Source organism: Coprinopsis cinerea (assembly GCF_000182895.1).
Source record: "Coprinopsis cinerea okayama7#130 chromosome 6 map unlocalized cont3.6, whole genome shotgun sequence".
NCBI lineage: Eukaryota > Fungi > Basidiomycota > Agaricomycetes > Agaricales > Psathyrellaceae > Coprinopsis > Coprinopsis cinerea.
The window spans coordinates 1165856-1185489 of NW_003307539.1; the positions used below are offsets into that span (position 1 = coordinate 1165856).

General features: G+C 51.2%; 9 protein-coding genes across 9 annotated transcripts; 5 read left to right on the forward strand and 4 right to left on the reverse strand.

The window, feature by feature from the left end:
* Positions 1 to 189: 189 nt before the first annotated feature.
* On the forward strand, positions 190 to 1660 carry CC1G_11981 (hypothetical protein; the record flags this gene model as incomplete). The annotated part of the gene is made up of 3 exons (XM_001837885.2): positions 190 to 496; positions 555 to 1287; positions 1345 to 1660. The coding sequence occupies 3 exons, from the start codon at positions 190 to 192 to the stop codon at positions 1658 to 1660; spliced, it is 1356 nt and encodes a 451-aa protein (XP_001837937.2).
* A 151-nt stretch (positions 1661 to 1811) lies between these two features.
* On the reverse strand, positions 1812 to 3055 carry CC1G_11982 (hypothetical protein; the record flags this gene model as incomplete). The annotated part of the gene is made up of 4 exons (XM_001837886.2): positions 2892 to 3055; positions 2471 to 2836; positions 1957 to 2417; positions 1812 to 1886 (listed from the first exon to the last, which is right to left on the reverse strand). The coding sequence occupies exons 1-4, from the start codon at positions 3019 to 3021 to the stop codon at positions 1812 to 1814; spliced, it is 1032 nt and encodes a 343-aa protein (XP_001837938.2). The 5' UTR covers positions 3022 to 3055.
* Positions 3056 to 3901: 846 nt separating this feature from the next.
* Positions 3902 to 4989, reverse strand: CC1G_11983 (Yip1 domain family protein; the record flags this gene model as incomplete). The annotated part of the gene is made up of 5 exons (XM_001837887.1): positions 3902 to 4078; positions 4135 to 4242; positions 4293 to 4810; positions 4872 to 4911; positions 4960 to 4989. The coding sequence occupies 5 exons, from the start codon at positions 4987 to 4989 to the stop codon at positions 3902 to 3904; spliced, it is 873 nt and encodes a 290-aa protein (XP_001837939.1).
* A 617-nt stretch (positions 4990 to 5606) lies between these two features.
* Positions 5607 to 6383, forward strand: CC1G_15585 (DUF636 domain-containing protein; the record flags this gene model as incomplete). The annotated part of the gene is made up of 4 exons (XM_002910996.1): positions 5607 to 5801; positions 5853 to 6014; positions 6075 to 6192; positions 6352 to 6383. 4 exons carry the CDS (start codon positions 5607 to 5609, stop codon positions 6381 to 6383), a joined length of 507 nt encoding a protein of 168 aa, XP_002911042.1.
* Positions 6384 to 6811: 428 nt separating this feature from the next.
* On the reverse strand, positions 6812 to 8577 carry CC1G_11984 (hypothetical protein; the record flags this gene model as incomplete). The annotated part of the gene is made up of 4 exons (XM_001837888.2): positions 6812 to 7171; positions 7337 to 7431; positions 7488 to 7751; positions 7809 to 8577. The coding sequence occupies 4 exons, from the start codon at positions 8575 to 8577 to the stop codon at positions 6812 to 6814; spliced, it is 1488 nt and encodes a 495-aa protein (XP_001837940.2).
* An 821-nt stretch (positions 8578 to 9398) lies between these two features.
* On the forward strand, positions 9399 to 11254 carry CC1G_11985 (hypothetical protein; the record flags this gene model as incomplete). The annotated part of the gene is made up of 3 exons (XM_001837889.1): positions 9399 to 9411; positions 9458 to 9786; positions 9839 to 11254. The coding sequence occupies 3 exons, from the start codon at positions 9399 to 9401 to the stop codon at positions 11252 to 11254; spliced, it is 1758 nt and encodes a 585-aa protein (XP_001837941.1).
* Positions 11255 to 12358: 1104 nt separating this feature from the next.
* On the reverse strand, positions 12359 to 14856 carry CC1G_11986 (hexokinase). Its single transcript, XM_001837890.2, has 14 exons — positions 14697 to 14856; positions 14599 to 14634; positions 14453 to 14543; positions 14214 to 14286; positions 13936 to 14156; positions 13872 to 13888; positions 13707 to 13818; positions 13450 to 13653; positions 13282 to 13380; positions 13056 to 13204; positions 12781 to 12997; positions 12648 to 12712; positions 12522 to 12580; positions 12359 to 12466 (listed from the first exon to the last, which is right to left on the reverse strand). Exons 1-14 carry the CDS (start codon positions 14804 to 14806, stop codon positions 12420 to 12422), a joined length of 1500 nt encoding a protein of 499 aa, XP_001837942.2. The 5' UTR covers positions 14807 to 14856; the 3' UTR covers positions 12359 to 12419.
* A 170-nt stretch (positions 14857 to 15026) lies between these two features.
* On the forward strand, positions 15027 to 15626 carry CC1G_11987 (mitochondrial 54S ribosomal protein YmL38/YmL34). Its single transcript, XM_001837891.2, has 3 exons — positions 15027 to 15077; positions 15127 to 15492; positions 15548 to 15626. Exons 1-3 carry the CDS (start codon positions 15051 to 15053, stop codon positions 15554 to 15556), a joined length of 402 nt encoding a protein of 133 aa, XP_001837943.1. The 5' UTR covers positions 15027 to 15050; the 3' UTR covers positions 15557 to 15626.
* An 873-nt stretch (positions 15627 to 16499) lies between these two features.
* CC1G_11988 (hypothetical protein) lies at positions 16500 to 19449 on the forward strand (the record flags this gene model as incomplete). Its single annotated transcript, XM_001837892.2, has 12 exons — positions 16500 to 16621; positions 16684 to 16750; positions 16827 to 17150; positions 17192 to 17430; positions 17492 to 17841; positions 17893 to 17919; positions 17974 to 18074; positions 18128 to 18348; positions 18403 to 18465; positions 18661 to 18709; positions 18764 to 19171; positions 19444 to 19449. 12 exons carry the CDS (start codon positions 16500 to 16502, stop codon positions 19447 to 19449), a joined length of 1977 nt encoding a protein of 658 aa, XP_001837944.2.
* Between the last annotated feature and the right edge of the window lie 185 nt (positions 19450 to 19634).

A 19634-nucleotide genomic window follows, 5' to 3' on the forward strand; every position in this document is an offset into this window, starting at 1 on the left:
GCGTTTGGCGCGCTCTGCTCGCGTCTCTCACGGACGTCGGGATGACGACTCCGAGTCGATCGGAGGGGCGGGAGCATATGACGTAGAGCGGGGTAAGAGCTTTTCAAGATCTATGACGACACTGGGGGCCTGGCGTGCTCTTTAACAACTTCAAAGTCCATCTCACGTTCAACGTTCAACTCTGGGCATATGTTGTCCAGGAATTTCCTCAAGGCACTGTGTAACTCGAGCCCACACCACCACCGTAACTGGTCTTCAGTAGCCTCATGGGTCAACAACCGGAGTCGAAGCAGCAGCTCCAGACAACTCCACTGCTCTCGAACCTGTTCCTCACACAAGGTTCTTGGTGATTCCAATCTCGCGGTTGGCCACTCTCGATTCCTCGCCGAAGCTCCTGCACATACGCCTTGGCGACATGCCGGCCTGGGCAGCATAAACGGCGACAATCCGGACGACCTTTCCCAAGATGAGTTTGACGGAGTCGGTAACGGGAGAGGTACGCAAAGGATCACTCTGAGCTTTCAAGTCTCACTGACAAGCCGTATATCATTCAGGAAAGATTCTACCGACCTCTTCCCATCTCTTCAAACTCATCCTTCCACTCGGTGATCTCTCACATCCAAAAAACCAGCACACCAAGCCAGAGACACCCGGACAGATCGAGCCCGCCAAGTCATCCGTCCCACCCACAGTCATCCTCCTTCATCCTTCACAGCCTCTCTCGCATGTCGGTCGTCTCATCACCATGTCCCTCGCTCCAGCGGCTCCAGTCGTCTCTTTTCGAAGCACGTCAGCCGGCGGTCAGGCTTTTCAATGGTCAGATTCCACAGATGTTGGTGACTTCATTCGCGACGCAGCCCGTTCGGCAGAGTTCACGATATGTATATCATACAACCCAAGTGACAGTCTGAGAAACACACTACTCGAGCAAGAGACCAGCCGCCGTATACCCGTCAACAAGGATTCGACGACGAAGCAGTCAGAGGATAAGGGCGTAGTAGAAACAGTCATAACTGTCGAAGTCCCAACGTTCACAGATCGCACGCGATACCTTCGTCGGAGACTCAAAGCAATCGAGCAGCGTCTTCATGAAATGGAGCTCCTGAAGAAGGAATGCGATCGAGAGGCACATCGAGGAGCACGGAGGATGGCTCTAACTGGATTCGGTGCACTCGTAGTGTATTGGGCAGCTGTAGCCAGGTTGACGTTTTGGGATTACGGCTGGGACATTATGGAACCCATTACATATCTTTCAGGACTGTCGACTGTCATCCTAGGTTACCTTTGGTGCGTCTCCCCGTTCTCGTCGGTTGTGCCTTTCGGGGAGTTAACAGCTTTATTCAGGTTCCTCTACCAGGGTCGAGAAGTTTCGTACTCTTCTGTCCTTGCACAATCCATATCGAGGCGAAGAGACGCCTTGTACAGGTCCAAAGGACTGGATATCGCCAAGTGGGAAGAGCTTGTGAGCGAGAGGAGGGCCTTGAAGAAGGAAATCGGTCGAATTGCAGAGGATTACGAGGATAGGTTACCGAGGGACACGTCTCAGGACGAGTCAGAAGAGGCAAAGGCCACAGAAGTCGAGAAGGAGTCTCTCACATCGGAGGGCGTCGTGGAGAAGATCGAGAAGGGGGAAGAACCAGGGAAAGCAGGAAGGATTTAGGGTCTTCATGTCATGCTTGCATCTTGGAGGTCATTAAAGGCGAGTTAATCAAAAGGTCTCTTTCATTAGTACAATAGGTCCTATTATCTATTAGCACATAGCTTCAATCAATATACCAGAAGGACCACGGGGGAAGCTCGAGGCCACTAAGCTACAGCTTGAAGATACGCTTCAATCGTCCTTTCAGGATGATCCCACTGTACCTATTCAAATCGGATAAAACAAGCTTCGGTTACGCAGGATCCCAACGGTGAAAACGAATTTTTACTCACAAAGTGATTCGTCCGCGGCATCACCTCAAACTCAACCTTCCCGCCTCCACGCTCGGCATCGTCATCTTGAATTTGCCAGCACGCGACAACGCCGAAAGCGCCAGTCATGTCGCCTGTAATAAGATATACCTTCATGTGGGGGAACAACTGGCGAATTTGGGAGCTGAAGCATGCTTTAGCGTAGTTGGCATGGAGCTGAGAGCCGAGGTTGGCCATGAGAAGGCCGTCTGAGCCAGCCACGGGTGCCGGGAATGCGATGCCAGAGATCTGAGAATGCATAGAGTAGATGGTTGGTACGAATTGGGTGGAGGGAACCACGTGCGAGAGAGCGGAGGGATCCCGTGGAGAGACATCGCCGTGGTCGAAGTATCCGGTAAGCCATTGCATGGTGAATGGAATGATATCTTTAGGCGGGATGGATGCGTCCAACGAAGGGCCCCAAGAGCCAGGTGGGATTGGCAGGCCCAGGGCAACGGAAGGCGGGTCTGTCGCGGTCGTTAGTCTGAGGAGAATAGCCAGTGGTAGGAGTGCCTCTCACCTTGAAGAATCGACGCCCGGACATACTTGGCCAGCCTGTCCTTTACTTCGTCTTCCAAGGAAGGCGCACTGGCGATTGCAGCGGTTGAGAAGGATGTTCCGAGGGACCACCCCAGAAGGGCTACGCCACCCTGCTTCCCATCCTCGGAAATAAGAGGTAAACCCTTCAGCTGAATAAACCGGTCCAAGAAGTACAGGTACTCTAGTCCCCGGTCACGAAGGTAGCCTGCTTTCTCTTCGTCTGAGCCCGTCGCGCAGTTGAGCTGTTCGGTTGACAAAGGAGAGGAACCGGGATAGTCTCGTCGGTTTATGGCTACGATCCTTAGGCCTGACTTGGGTGCTAGGTCGAGAACCTTTTGGAAAATAGCTACAGAAATGACGGTAAGAGACGGTGTGCGGTGAAGTTCAAAGGGAAAACTGACGAGCGCTGAAGATAATGCCATGGATTGCGAAGATAGTGACGTAGTCGCTGGAGTCTTCCGGTGCTCCAGAATCGAGGTAGGCGAACTGGGTTCCGGCACTGTCAACGACAAGTGTCTCTAAATCTGGCATAGCAAGTAGTCTGGCAAATCAATGTCCAAGACGGAGGCAGGGGGGAAAGTAGTAGGCGGGCAGGGGATCGATATAGGGCATCCGGTGGATAATCCCCCCAATTTTATAGTGAATTGGAAGGCGGAGATTCTAGGAGTGTAAGCGTGACAACGCGGATTCTTTTACCAACCTTACCAATGAAGCAGATCAGAGACCATGAAGAATGTGTCACCGACTTGATCAGTATAGCGCCCATCGAGGACTTCGTCCTTTCGTCCGCGAATGGTGCAAATGAAACTGTCCCTTCTAATCCAGGACACATTCTAAGATGCGGAGTTCGTTTGCAGGATGCTTAGGATGCTCCCAGAGCAGAAGGGCGAAAACAGCGGGGGGTTGCGAAGCTCCCCTGCCTGCTGAGTCCTTACCATCTTTCCTAATTGGGAATGCAAGAATCTATTTCGTCTGCATCAGTACGGGTCTTGAGCGCGCGTATTGCATAAAGCAACGCATTCTTACCAATGCCTCCAAGCTTGATTTGGAATCCGGACATGCTCCTCCCCGTGTTCGTTCTACTTGGGCGGTGCGTGGTTTGAAAGCCTTCGGCGTTCACAAAGAGGCAGCGCCGGCGGTGAATGACACATGAAATCAGACGAGCTCTAAAATGGCCCTTTTGCGATGTTCATACGACTGAACATAAAAATCTTGACAATACTGTGTCAGAAATGGCCCCTGCGAGATAGAGAGGACCTCACCGACTACAAAGAGAACCTCGGGAAAGACAATGTGGATCATTGACCCGGAAACTGACGTGTTTGAGCATACCGAAAATAATAATTTATGGCAGTTACATGTAGAGGTATGTCAATGCTACAAGGAGAAAGTTCCCGCTTGCGCCGGGTACCTACGCCTTGGTCGAGTTACCGCCTCCAATGGGAAGATCAGCCCCAGGTATTGGAATATCAGCTCCAATCTTGTCGACCACGTAGTACCCAAAGAAGAGAACTTTGAAAGTGATGGCGATGCCGAGGTGGATGGCGGCGAGTAAGAGGATGAGGAGTCGGGTTGCTTTGGCTTCCGCCTATACGTTATCCGAGTCAGCGATACGGGAAAGATGAACCGTTGGCGCGCGCTTACCGAGGCGAGGATAGGGTAGATGTTGGCGGCCAAGAAGTAGCCCGAGAGGCCAAATGCGATGCCCACTAGAGCCCATCGCACAATTGGGACAGGGATAACGCAGAGAATCTGGAGGATTGTAAGTAACGGACAGCGAAGGTGGTATGAAAGGGACGTACGCTGACTGGAATCCATACAAACTGGCCATATCCCCACACAGAGATCGCTTCAACGACACTCCATTCCCCGACTCCGAGATATCGAAGCGCTAACCACAGCAAGACTGGCAAAGCAAGGCCGTACGCGTATACCAGCGATACAGCAATGCTAAGAAGCTTGAAGTCGTAGTCATATTTATCATCGCTGGATAGGTATGCTGAAATCGACGCAGCCAGACTTGAAGATAGGAACAACGCCAGGATTAGGGTCGTTAGTGTCCAGAAAGGGCCATACAGATCGGCTGGAGTCAGGAAGGTTGGGATAAACGTCCGCGCCTGTAGCGGGTTCATGGTCATATAGCATCGCTGTAGGACGGTTTTGGTGTCGATGTCGAAGTATGGCTGGTAGTATTCCACCGTCCAGAATCCGCCGCCGCCTTTTGGTCGGTTCTGGGAATCGGCGAGGTAATCTCGGTTGGCGTTGCCTACACCGGCGCTTCTTTGAGGGTTCTCCGCTGTGGCATCTGCGCCCAGGAATGCTGTTCATCGAGGTCGACCTTCAGCTCGCTATCGACATTCCAAACGGTTTGCATGACGTACATTTGAATTGTAAGCCCTCGGGCCCTTCCTCTAGCCTTGACTGAGCTATTTATTAGCGGCTATACTGGGATAGATTCTGTCCACTTACATCGTCCGCTTCTACTTGGACATAAGCCATTGTGGATCGTGAAGAACGTTGTCAACCCCGGAGATCGCGCTGAACGACGACGGAGACGTGTTGTTGTGTGGGAACTCATTCCCAAGAAGGCAGGTGCTCTCTGCTCGCGCGTTCGGTCCTCAAAGGTGCCTGCTTCATTTTCAATCACGGGCTGTTCAGACGAGGAGGTTCTCTGTTGGCTTGAGACAAGATTGACGCAATGGAAAGGAGATATTTCATAAAAGTATCCTCGTTCATTATTGGATGGAGAATGGTTCCACTCGTTCATAGAACCGGGTCATCACATCATAGTGGAGTTGGCCTGCACTCCTCGAAAATAACAGGCACATTGTTCAGCTTTCAAAAGGGCGTCTACCGTTACTATCATAACAGTTTCTTATCTGTGAGGGACGCTTAATTCAATACAAGTTTGGCAAAGGCCCGGCACTTGTCGCCCAATGCCCTGCTCGATCACGTTTACCTTTTCGGTAGATCCACCTGCCAAATTCGTACCCCCAATGTCCAAAGCTGATGTCATCTCCCAACCACATGGTGTCTTAAAACACATAAAACAGTGCCTCTTCTTCCTCGACCTCGTTCTCCGCATACTTCTCAATAGCTCAAGACCTTCATAGGCTATGTCAGGCAACTCACGCAGGAGCGACGTCTATCATTCTCCTTCGACTCCCACTAGCCGCTCTCCAGTCGAAGAACGGCCCTACCCAAACAAGTTCCCTGGATCGTGCTACTGTCACGAAGTGGAGTATGTAGTAGAGCTTGGTGACCCAGAGAACGAAGCCCGAACGTCGATTTGCTATTGCCAGAACTGCAAGGTATGTCTGCGTTCTTCCGAATCTTTCGGTCGAGCTCACATCAGGATAAAGAAATGGACAGGATCGGCATTCGGAATCACCACCAGGGTCCCTAAAAGCTCTTTCAAATTGACGAAAGGTGAAACCAAGAAGCACGTCTCGGATAACGGGTCAGGGACGAAGCTACATCGCGAATTCTGTGGAACCTGCGGAGGAGGAATTTTGGAATATGGCGTTCGTTCCCTTCCCTCGAGTCAGCCTTTGGTCACCGCTAACCCATAGGCCATCTTACAGGAAAACGCTGGAGATAAAACCTACATCACCTACGGCTCCTTCGAAGATCCTAGTCAACTACCTCCCCGCGGCGAATTCTTCTGTAAATACCGCGAATCATGGATGCCCGAAATCCCAGGTTCGTCCGCTACCGTCGTCTGCAAATGTTGGCATCCCCCACCGACCTTTTTGAACGACCCTACATACGTACATCTTCAACAACATGGTTGGCCGTGAACATTTCATTAACTCCTTCCCGACACTATTCATTGCACTACACGTTATTCGATGCGATCAGGACTGTTTCACAAGAACGAAATCAAGAATTAGGCAGATGTTGTAACGTAGGATAATGTCGCAATACGATATTGCCCGATCGTATACGTTATTTTTGACTAGTGAGTGTCAGGTTCGGTCGGAGAAAAATAAGGATGATGGAAAACTGGATGGCTAGGTTGGGAGTGGGCCATCCGCCAACGCTGCCATCCTGACCTGCTGATATGATTTGACAAGCGCGTCAACCTCGTCCCATGCCGCTCGGACAGCATGGACACCAGCTCCTCTTGACGCAAGTCATCCCAAAAATCGTGTGTATGGTGTTCTTCAACCTCCCTCCCTGTGCAAGCACTAAAAGATTCAATCTGCGGATGCCTAAGTCCGCCAGGCGAAATCGCTGCACTGACGCTCGAAACGTTGGCGGAAGAGGTGACCAAGTGGACAGTGGCGAGCGTGGATAGTATCGTTCTAGGTCTATTGCGCTACTCTGACTTGGGGAGGCTGGCCGAGGATCTTTCCCAGTCGTGGTGGATTTCAAGGTGCAGTGATACGAGAGCATGAAGCTTGTTGATAGGGCCGAGGGCTTCAAAATTGTTAACTGACGTCGGAATGAGGGTCAGTTTAGTGAGTTTTCCAAGTTCGCCGACTGAGCGGAGGAAACCACAGGTGACGGGACCTGCGTAGGTAGTTTGGTCAAATCTCCCGAGAGGGCGACGCGACGATTTGGGAGGAATCGCCGAACAGAAGTCTGCGTAACCTTGCATATCTCCCTCGTCACTGTCTGCAGCCCAGTCCAGCGGAATATTGAAGTGTCGGTCAGGTGAATTGCGAACAGTGATGAACTATGTTTGGAGTCGGGGTCCCATTGCAAGAGGTAACGGCCGAGTCCCGCCACGCGCTGGTGGTAGGTAACAAATGGTATGAAGACGAGGAAAAAATGGACTTTGCTGCTTTGAAAAGTAGCCAACAACTTCGGGACCAAGTAACTGTCGAGATCCGAAGCGCACGTAAGTGTCGACAATCCAATGTATCAATCCCGGGTCGATGTAAGTCAATGGTAGGGCGACTAGAGTGGGAGTGGGGTACTGGAGGCTAACGCCGCCTTTCGAACATGTTGGTAAGATTTCACCAGCACATCGATCTGGTTCCATGACTGACTGCTCCCCGATACCTGCTTGAGGGAGGGGAAGAGCGCGTCAAGAAACATGGCAATAGCGATGAGACGGGGTACGGGAAATTCGGCGTCGGTTTGGGTATGAATAGTAAGACTTTCGAGTTGGTGTTGCGAACGCTGGAGGGGCATAACTGGATCGGTGTCAAAGCAACCTGGCTTGAAGGAGAGTTCCAGGCGTTTGAGGGTCGTACATCCTTCACAAGCGAGATAGACGAGGTCTTCCAGCGTGGCGAGTTCATCGGTGTCTTCTTATTCGAGGAACTCGTGGGGTATAGTGAAGTGGAGGATGATTAATCTAGAAGAACCCTGTCTTGCAAGGCATCGGGTAATGAAGGATCGAATCATAACCTTGCTGAATACTGGTAGATCCACCAACTGAATCTCAACCAGGGTGCCGTCCCGAATTCGTTTCAGCAGTGCCGACAACAGTTCTTCTTGACGGGATTCATTCCAGAACTCCCCTTCTGGTTCGTAGTCGGTGACGACGTTCACCGTGCCGATAGCAAAACCTGAGAGTTGCTGGTTTTGCTCGATAAATGGGGCGTAATTGTGATAATGGACAATGTCGAGATCGGTCACAAAGCTCGAAAATTGTCGAAGTCCACCCGGCGCAATGGTCGTATTGACACCCGTTACATTGGCAGAAGTCGTGACCATCTGGAGAACGCGCAGATTCGGCAATGTTCTCGACCGCTCGCAGTATTCGGACATGGAGAGCCCTGGAGGCCTTTGCCAATCTTGGAGGATGTTAAGTTCAAGGGTTTCGAGCACCGATAGCTCATTGAGAGGTTGAAGGTCTTGGAATCTGTTGACAGTGCTTGGGGTCAGACGCAGTGTCGTGAGTTTCCGTAGATCTGCGATCGAAGCAAAGAAGCCAGTCGTGACGGGGCCCGCAAAGTCGAATTCAGTCAAATGTTCCGACAGCTCACCCACTTGGGAAGCAATCGCCGAACAATGGTCTGCATCCCCCTGTACACCTGGTTCGTCTTGTGTATCCCAGCCTGGAGGAATTATAAAATCATTATCCGGCCGGGTACAGGCGGAAACAAATAGCGTCCGAAGTCGCGGTCCCATTGCTAGAGGTAGAAGGCGGATCCCCCCGCGTGCTGGAGGCAGGCAAATCACAGACCGCACGTGTGGAAAGAGCGGGGATCTTGCAGATTTTGCAAGAAGGAACGAGTGCCAGTGATCTGAGAGTTCTTCCAACGGGCTTGCACAATCGAATTCAAACCGTCGGACATAGCTGGCGTAAGTCTGAAACCGGTCCCATTCGGAAGCACGAATCCCGTCTAACGTCTGAAAAGGGATGAGCCGTAGCACTTTTGAAGATCGTTCGTTCAGAAACATACTATTCCCGTGTCTTCCACTTTAAACGAGGGCAGAAATGCGAAGAAGGGTAGCAAAGAGTGCATATCCCTCCAGAGGAATTCCCTCGCCGAGTGGAAAAAACAGCGGTTCACGAGCAGAAGTGAATAGAGCTGTCGCTTCCAGGATTTCAATGGGGAGGGTGGCGGTTGAATAATCATAAAGTCTATGATCATGTACAGTAAATCCTGGTTTACCGCGACCTGCGTTGAGGGAGGGGGGCGAACGCTAATCAATTGGCTCTCGGGTGGTTCCACTGCTAAGGTTTTCGCGAGTCAGATGTTACACAAAGGGCAGAGAAGAAGGTAGACATATACCCATTTGCTGGTCAACGTCCATTTTCAGGGCCTTCGTAAGTAACAGAAGGTTGCGAACAAGAGTATGGAAAGGAAACGTAAAACTTTGCGACTCTTTCGATAAACGCGCCTGCCAAGCGCGTCGCAGATATTTGTCTGCGCCCTCCACATCAAACATAGAAACATCAAAACATACCTGAGCCTAGGTTCTCTGAGGTCCCACTTAACAAAAGTATGAACGAAACGAGTACGTAGGCACACATTCTATTAAAGCTAAAGCTGATTCCAGTCAGGCCCATCCAGCAGTTCGGAAACCGACATTGTCCTCGAACCCGGGAACCCAGGGTCATCTGAAAGCGCTGAAACTGCAGTCGATGCCTGTTTAGAAGTCCTCCAGAATGAAGACCTCGTTTACCTTATTCTCAAAATGCTATGTGAGTCGTTCGAAACGAGCCACATCAGTGCTATTAGTGGTCCCAGCCAGTGGAAGCGCCATCTCCTCCCCTTGGTTCTGGTTACGCCGTTCTTCAAGGCTGCAACCGACATGATATGGGAACACATGCATTGTTTACTTCCAGTCTTCTCCTTACTTCCATCGTTCAAGGCAGAGGCCACGGGATATGTGAGTTTCTAAACCATGAATCTGATCATCCAGAATAAGCTGACAATCAAAGTCATTCGGTGGCATAACGGACGACGAATGGAGCAGTGGATTCTACCTATACACGGAGAAGGTGAAGCAGTTTACCTTCACTTCTCCCTGCGTTTTCGAGGAGATCTCCCAGTCATGGCTCTCTTTCCTTCTCATCGAGAGCTTAAAGCGACCCTTCTTTCCCTCGCTAAAGTCCTTCACGCTGCTCCATGGCGCCCAAAGTGCCTTGAAGATATTACCCATGACAATACACCCCGCTTTTCAATCGCTGGATATGCAACTTCGCTCCATCATGAATACGACGGCTGTACCCAAAGACTGGGAGACAGAAGGCGAAGGGGACTCCGGAATTGATCCCTTCGTTTCCAGTGTAGCCTCGTTGACCAGCCAATTGAAGAAATTGCGATACAGAGGTCCACTCACGGATTCATCGCTGATTTCCATCTCCCGACTAAAGAAGCTACATAGCTTGAGCTTAACCCCGACAACACCTTGCACCTACAACGAATTGCCCCGGAAACTCAAAAATCTGACTGAACTGCGCGATTTGACCATCGCCGTTCATCGACCTCAATCAGATCCTCCGACATGTCCCAATTACAAGTATCCATCGGGTGGGCATTTACGGCTTACTAGCATCAGCCTGACTGGCAAAGCCTGGAGCATTTGTTGTCTCGTTTCCCAACTCTCGCCGACAACGCTCGTTCGCTTCAGGGCTTGCGTGACAGATATTGGCAATGGGGGTCCCCTGAAAAAACAGCTAGCGATTGTTTTATCCCGCAACAAAGCCCTTCAGCACCTCACTGTTTCCTCATTCCAGCCCCTCGTGGCGAGAACCCGAAATTGCACTTATTCTTCACTCCCTGACAGCCCCGAATTCGACCTACTTACCAAGCTACCTTCAAGCATACGTTCAGGCTTGCAGGAGGTGGACATCACGGGTATTCCCATTTTCTCGACGTCAGACATCCGGCTGGCTGTGACAAGGTGCCTCCAACATTACCCGGACGCGTCTTTGATCAAGTTTCGATTCCACATCCCGAAGCCTCTCCGGAAGGATGAAGACGAGGCGTTTCTGCCCACATGGGACACCCTCTCCTTCATCGCCCTCGAAGGCTCCAAGACTCTAAGGCATTTGGAACTCCAATTGCAAACTGCTTGCTTCCAACAACCTCCCACCATTCCTCCCGGATTTAGCGACCACGGTCTACAACACTTGTTCATTGTGACGGACGACCCTTCACTGAACCTCAGCTTTCATGACAAGATCGCCATCGCCGTGTTCATCGACCACCTCTTCCCCCATTTACAGAGTGTGGGTGGAACGGCTGAAGAGGAGTGGGGAATGATCAACGCCCTCGTTCTATCGTATCAGGAACGGCGGCTGGCTGCTCTGGAGCGATACCGACAGGAGTCGCAGGGTAAGGAGCAACGTTAGCTTACAAGCTCTCGCGCCTATTGGTTTAGAAATAGAACAGTATCTTCTACTAGTACTACATGCTAGCCTCGAATTGTAGCAGTATTGGCCGACAGTATCATCTGCGTATCGGTCTCCAACATTACCGGCTATCTAAATATACACTATGGTTCTCGCGCAAGTGACGATCCGAAGCTCTGACACAAAATCTGACGTCAGGAGAAATCACCCGTTACCCTGAAGGACCACAGAAGAGGAGAAGAAACCCACGGAAGACCGTCCGACTGGGCTCTCGCCAAAGCCGTCAACTGAACCGCTTGAAAGAAGCAAAATGTATTCCAGACCGGATCTCACCTTGTCAGAAGACTCGGAGACTTAACTTCCCTTCACTCTTCAGCGAGGATTCCGAGTTCTACGCCTTCTGTTCAGAGCATACGAACCCAACCGTCCCAACGAGGAAGCTATCGATCTACATACATCCATGCTCCGGTATCAAGATAGACATACAGTACCGTCACTTCTGTACTCTATCATTGCGTCATGCACGGCGTTAGCGCTCGGAGGCTCGGACGTACCCTCAATTACATCTGCCGCTGCCATTCTACAACTAGAATGACCCAAAGTCCCGAGGAGGTTATTCAGGCTGTGCGATATTGGCATATGACCCGAGTTGTAATGCTCTGAAGCGCGCAGAAGGCGCCGTGGTGAAGTTCCCGGACTTTTCGCGCCTTCAAAGTTAACGGGCGCTTATTCATTTGATCGAGTTCGGACATGTCGGGGGAGTTGAACGAAAGAACAAGGGAGGGCAAAGGCAGTGAGAAGAGGCGGCCGAAAAGGGCGAGCAAACGTTCTTTTAATGTGCGAGGAATCGAGACGGTAATAGACGGAATAGGTTCGATAAGGTAGGGCTGTGAATGGTGAGCGTGGCAATTAAACGCCCACTACTCTGCCGACTTGCGCGCACGTGGAGTCACTGCGGTCGATCAGCCACCGACGACTGACTTCCTTATGACTAGGTAGGAGCCATGCTTTTGGGCAAAACAAGTCGTGTAACCTCTGGTCACGAGTGCCGGTGGAGATAAGTAAACGCTAAGGTACCCGACCGCAAGTCACATGCGGCTTGCTGCGCATCGAAATGTCCGTAAATTCAACAATCTGTAGTGTACAAAGAACATGAGGCCTGAAATTAGAGATCGGGGTATATTCCCGCATCCTTTCTTTGCTTGGTCATGGCTATGCACGAGCGTTATCAGTAACGGTGAGATGTCCAAAATAAGAAGGGACATACCGGCGATGATAGCGCTTCCCACTCCGCTTCCGTCCTCTGCATGGTGAGTGACAATGTTCCTATCGAACAGGTGGTTAGCGATACGTAGTAGGCGTGCGGAGCATAGCCAGCCGGGACACCACATACCTTCCTCTCTCGCCAAAGATATCGACAAGGCCCTCGTGAATTCGCTCGGCGAACCCAGGATATTTCTGACATTGACAGAGCGCCATATCAGTTTCCGAGTTCGAATCGTTTGATACAGATAGGGAGCCCTTACGTTGTATAACGAACCATCTGCGCCAACAGAACAGCCTTCGTCTAGGTACCCCATCTTGCTCACGATTGCGGCAATTCCGCAGGCGCTCAAACGTGCGGCCCGTCGTCCGACCAAACGTGCAATCGCCCTCAGGAACTGGCGCTCCGCGAGCGTCGTCTCAAGCGCGAAGAAATGGGAGAAAATACCAATGATCATCAGCAGTTCGTCGGTTGGGTCACTGAATGCGGGGGATCAGACACCGGCGCTTCCACAATTGGACAGCTGTGAGCACAGACCTTTCCATAAGGGAAAGCAAGGCAGTGTCAAACGCCCAAGGGACTTCAAGCTTGTATGTGTTTTGTCCAAGGAACAACACGCCTTCATCTATCAGCTCACAAATGATAAGGCGGACTATTTCGCCAAGATAACGACCGGAAATAAGTTTCTAAGCAAGTCGGAATGAAGGGAATTAAGCCAAGTCGTTCCTGTGGAACGTGCACCAACATCATGAGGCGGACTTACCTCAAACGTCTGCTGGCCTGGTTTGCTGGACGATTCGTCTATACTTATGTCGTACTTGGTTCGGGGCAGGTGTTCATGATTGTGTGAATCGAAGGCTCCCTGTAGAATGGATAGCAGGCTCGTTAGAATGGTGGCGCTCAGGGTCAGCATGTACGAGGCAGTACGCACCCATTCACAGTTGATTACCATTTCAACATCGTCGTCGATTCCAAGGTACTTGATCTTGCCAATGTCCTTCACACGTTCCATGTACGCAGCGTTACAGCCCGTTCCAAAGATGCATGCGATCTTTGTGGACGGGTTGACGTAGCGGGAGGCGATGAGGGTACCGGTGGTGTCGTTGATGAGCGCTTTGAGTTCAACTGGGAGATTCTGTCGCGGATTATTATTAGCGGAAGGAATAGATAAGACGATTCAATACAAACATATTTCTCCAGAGACTTTCGGAACATCTCTGCAACATCGTGGCCTTCGGTGTTGGGAGCCACGAAGCCTTTCGTCCACCGCATTAGTACACCATGGTCGATCTTCTCCTGCCTAGATCGTCATGTTACACTGTCTTGTCGGGGGATAAAGCCGATAGTCCTTACTTGCATGGGTACGAGAACTATACTCGGTCAGTAGACGAAGCAATCAAAGTCAATCGGAACGCACCGTAAATCCGAGGGGGAGCTTCTGTCCCGGTGCGAGTTGCAAAATCCCATCCTCGCCCGAGTTACCCTCGATGAAGGTTTGCAGGGATTCAGCACAGAAATCGAAGAGCTTCTGGCCGTCGTCTTGTTTCTGTTCTTCGGAAAGTCGATATTTGGATTGCGTGATTTCGAATTTGCCATCTCCCTGGAGATTGAGAAGACAAACGCGGAGATTGGTGCCGCCTGGAAATGATGGTTCAATGTTCATTGAATATTTGACGCACAATGGTAATTACCAACCAAGGTCGATAGCCACAAACTCTCCCCTCTCGTTTCCAGACGGCCAGCCGAACACATACGTGGGGATCATAGGCTAGGGTGCGAAATGGTGAGCGATTGCCCAAAAACGTTGATATGAGGGCGCGATCCGAGGAAATGTCGCCTGCATCCCTACAAGATAGGGGCACTGTCCCAAGCGATCACAGCTGCCGCCGTGTTTGGCGCCTGGGTGGTGGCCACTCATGGAACATCGGACTCACCAATTCCTGATCATGTTTCTCTAATCCAGTCTCCAGAGCATCCTTGAATGCTTCTACGATTATCCGCATTCGCTGGGGGGTCAAAGTAAACCTAACGTCTCATTAGCCGGGTGCAGCGATCCCCAGAGTCATTACGAGATGTTTACAGCGTCTCGAATCTTCGCAGATGGTCGGCCATTGTCCTAAGATATACACACTTATCGTCAGATCAGCCAGTCGTTGTGCAATGGACTACGTATCTCACCTCTTAGTGGCATGGGGCAAGGCTTCCTCATCCTGGGTCCTTGTGTGCTGGGCGAGAGTCTGCCCGCTGGGCAAGGTAAAAGTTCCACTTCCACGACGCGACAACGGCATTCTAGTCGAGATTGGTGACGATAAGTATGGGCGATGGTGACGATAACGAGTAGAGAGCCAGTGTGACGTTTAGGAAGGCCAACGAAGTCTGGTCACTGTTCCACCTTGATGGGCATGGCGTGGGAACTTACTTCCCCACCGAGAAGCCCATTTTTGATCCCGTCCACGATGCCCACCGCGACGTCCAGCTCACATTTTCCTCCGTTCTCATTACCGTGGCCGACGCTGACGATAGTTTGGACCAATGATTGGCCTCAAAAGCACACTCAACGTACGTGAAATCTTTCCTCGGACTGAACTTCGACTTGACTGGCTTCCAGGTCATCGACAATTCGGGTGCCCTCCTCGTCGAGTGCATTAACGTTCTGAAGAACAAAGTGACCAACGGTCACGGCTCTGTCGGCGACGAGATTGTTTGCGTCGTGAAACGCGCTCGACCCATCTCTGCTGCTGCCCAAGCCTCGGTGAACGCCGTCAAGGTTCGCAGAGGTGACGTTCGACGCGCTGTCATCGTCCGGACACGGAAACAGGTTCAAAGACCAGACGGAACGTTTGTTCGCTTCGACGACAATGCTGCTGTTCTTCTGAACAACAAGAGGGAGATGTTGGGAACACGTATTGGTGGTATGGTCAGCGCTGACCTCCGGCTGAAGGGATGGTCGAAAATTGCCAGTTTGGCGCCTAGAGTGAGTCGCAAGTTTTGCTATTCTGGAATGTCTATTAAACCTTGGTGGTCATTAGGTCGTTTGAATATGTCTATATCCGCACTATAATTCGTCGTAATACTTAATCAGTACCCCACCAGCCAGATGCCTTCTTCCTTTTCGTCACGCTATTTCGCCCACGACGGAAGGTCGAAGGGAGCCGTGATGTTCCGCATATTCAATTGACAGCTTCGCGAACAGGTCACCGGTTATCCGTATTCGTTCCAAGTTTGGAGAGTGGAATGACTTCACTGTTCTCAGATTGGGCCTGTGTCGACTTGGTTCCGTCCTTCGACCGTCGGGTTTCAATGGAGGGCTACAAACGGTTCCACCGATGTTGGCTGCCCAGCCCTTCTTTCCCGACTGGTGACTCTGCTGGAAGCCTGCCAATGGTCCACATTGCGCAATGCATCACTGGCTGTTCCTCGGCCGAAGATAAGTATCATACTCGTGCTGAATATGTTTTTTGATGCAGGGTCAGAAGGTCAGAAGCAGGTGCTGTAAGGGGTGATCTGAAGATCCACTTTCAGCGAGTTCCTAGGTTGACGGTTCATCACCGGTTTGATTCTACAGCATTTCTTGTTTTACCCCGCATTCGACTTTTCGAGCTGCCGCTGGGATAGTTGCCTCGCGACTGCCTCGAGGCCGGGCGGTTAAATCCGTTAAACGCCCATCAAACCTCCTCTAGTGCTGTAGAATACCAAATGCAGGGTGAATCGGGCTCATTTCGTTTGTTTCTGCTCGGAAAGAGCACGGAACTCGTCCCTTTACGTATTGGCCTTGCCGATGTCATAGAAAATATAAAGTGGCCGGTTTGACTCGTAGCAAAAGGCTTATTCCCTCGACCTCATTATCGATTTTTAAGTAATATCGTCTAATTCCAACAATCGAGTCATAGAAGAAGGCATCGTAATTGGGCAAGTGATTTGCTTGCGCGATCCCCGCACAACAATCAATACCGTCTTTCTGTCGTCAGTCATCGTCCCCCGATGACTCCAAGCTCACTCCCCAACAACGATTCAGCCCCAGGTCCTTCAACCAACCCCAACCAAGGCCGCCCTCGTGGTCGGGGCACATACGTTCCTCAAGCTTGCAGTGCTTGTCGACAAAAGTAAGCTCAATCACTCGCGTCAAATTCAAAATCTGGCTCCAACACCTCCCTTTCAACAACAGAAAGATAAAATGCGATGGCCAGAAACCAACCTGCACAGCGTGCTTGAATGCAGATCGCGTTGACCAGGTGAGCACGGACGCCGGTGAACAGCGACGAACGCGTTTCCTGACTCGCTCTTTTTTACCACCACCACGATCATTAGTGTTTGTGGACCAAGGATGCCACACCCCTACGGAAAAACCGCAATGAAGCGTTCTTTGAAGCCCTAAAGAAACGGAACGATGCATTGAAAGAATACTCGACTTACCTGGAATCGCTGCTCGAACGATGCAGGGTAGCCCACGGCGGTATACCCTCAGACGTCCCCTACGTTCAACGGCGACCTCGAGAAGAATTCGACACTCCGGATATGTCGTTTGACGACATCGACCCTACCAACTTTGGCGGTGGCGATTTGGAAGCCGTGGTGGATGGAACGAACGGGAGCTCAATACAAACACTCATAGCACCCATCCAGAAGCTTACAGTGAGTGGCATAGGTTTCTCAAAGGTGTCCACACCGCTTAGGATTTCCCTTTCCAGCTGGAAGAAGGGTCCTTGATGACCTTCGGCTCAACATCAGTCTTTCGATTCCGGCCAGTCGTCCTCAACAACGTTCCTTCACGATTTCCCGCCATCATGGAGAATCCCAAGGATACCTATGTCCTGCTTGTGGAAGGCGTCGACAGGAGCTGTTACAACCCCAACTTCGACTGGGCCAGATATCTTCCATCGGTTGTTCCACTGGATCGGATGCAGCATGACAAGTCAGTGACCTTCCATCCAACTACCCGAAAAAACACCCTTTGACCAGCTGCTTCGTCGTAGGGCATTGGACCTGACCTTCAAGTTCGCAACCTCATGGTGCCTTCGAATCATACCGGGACTCTTCTGCCGTGATATGTACCGCGCACTGAGCGTTCCCCGATCCCAACCCCCTCCCAAGACTGCCCACTACTCGCCGATGCTTCACAACGCACTGGTCGCCCTCGCCCTAAGCCTCCTCGACGAACCCGCCTTCCGCGACCTGAAGACGCGGAAGTACTTTGCGGATGAAGCGAAGAAATACATCGATTCAGAGTGTTCGCAGCCGAACCTCTGCACCGTCAGTGCCCTCTCCACGCTGGGCACCTTTCACTCATCTCAGGGAGAACAAACGTTGGGGTTCATGTATTTTGGTGAGTTAGTCCAAAAGCTAAAAAGAACGCGATCTAAATGCGTGCCTTTAGGTATGGCGGCTCGCATATCACAAGCCCGTGAGTACTCCCCGACGAATCCCGTATCGGTTGCATCTCATCCTTTGTGTACAGTGGGCCTGGACGTGGACTGCTCGGAATGGGTCAAGCTGCACCTAATAGAGGAGACTGATGTCCTCGATCGCTACTGGACCTTCTGGACTATCTTCGCTCAGGTACGTTTGTCTACGCCTCTTTCCATACTTTGTATCTAATTCAGATCCTAAAGGACGTTAATTGGTCGCTTTACGTGGGAAGGGACTTCTGTGTCCGAGCCCCAACCGAGAGCGACTTCAAGGATATGCCTGTGCCATTCGTGGACACCGAATTCGATAAGCTCCCTTTCCACCACCCTCCCTCTAACATCCCTCCACAACCTGGCTACCTATCCAAGGTGTTTGCATCGACATGCGAGCTTCTCGTCATTGCTCGCCGTATCATGAACGTGGTGTAGGTCTGATTTTACAGCTTTGTCGACGGCATTGCTAATATCAGTTTTTACAGCAATGGGATCTCCAGAACGCGTGTTCAAGCAACTGTCATTGATGAGATGATCAGTGATATTGAGTGCGTTGTTCCATGCCTTTTTGGTCTATGTAATCTCATAGTTTCTAGTCTCCAATTGAACGCTTGGAAAGACTCACTTCCACCAGAAGCAGACCTTACCCAGAAATCCCGAACTACGGCCACTCCACACAAGCTCATGATGCATCTGAGCTATTGGTGGTTTTTCATCCTCCTCCATAGACCTTACTTCCATAGGAAGCCAAGGGTCATCCACAGCTCTGACAAAGAAATAGACCACGTCAAGGTGTGTTTCATTTTAGCATGGTGTTGGCAATCGATTGACTCGTGGCCTCTACAGCTGTGCAAACGCGCTGCGGAGAACATTATGGATCTACTCGGGATCTGGAAGCAGCTCTATGGGTTGAGATATACCCCTGTCAACATCATTCAACCTTTGTTCGCCGCTGGTACCATTTACCTTCTATCTGGGATCCAGGCCACTTCCGGAGTTCGTGTGGCGAACAAGGAACTCAAGCATTCAATCGACTCGCTCGAAACATGTATTTCCCATCTTCGCGAGATGTCCAAATCGTGGCAATGCGCTTCCAGCATCCGGTCGATTCTCCGAAGCTTGTTCGAGGACAAACTGAAGCCCGCGATGGACAAGAAGAAGCCCAGCATAGGACCGACCAAGGCGCATTTGCGAACCAACTCGGAGGGAGATAGGATTTACATCACCAACCCTCCATCCCGCCGTCACTCGACTGTACGCAAATCGAGGTCTCGACAGACGACGGGTTCCACTCTCCCCCGAAGCGATGGTGGAGACAGCCAACCGGTCATAGGCTCCCCCACGATCTCAGTCCATCCCGCTTTGGACGATACCCAATACGCACGGGATCAGTCACAATCAACATTCAATTTACAGCAATCGAGTAATACTGCCAGTCAAGACTTGTTGACGCCGTGGAGCGCTCAAACGGGTTCACCCGGGTCTCAGCCTATTCCAATCAATCGCCATCGCTCAGGGTCGCACAGCGGTAGTTCGTCTTCCGGTTCGCCTGTGTCCGTCAAAATGCCAGCCTCCCCGCATCTTCACAATGGGCGCTCCATCTCGATATCGCCATCGTCTCCGTCTGGTTCCTATATTCGGGACCCTTCCCCCACAGGTTCCTTCCATGGCGGAAGTCCGATCCAGAATATGGCAGGCGGTTTCAGCAACTCTGTTG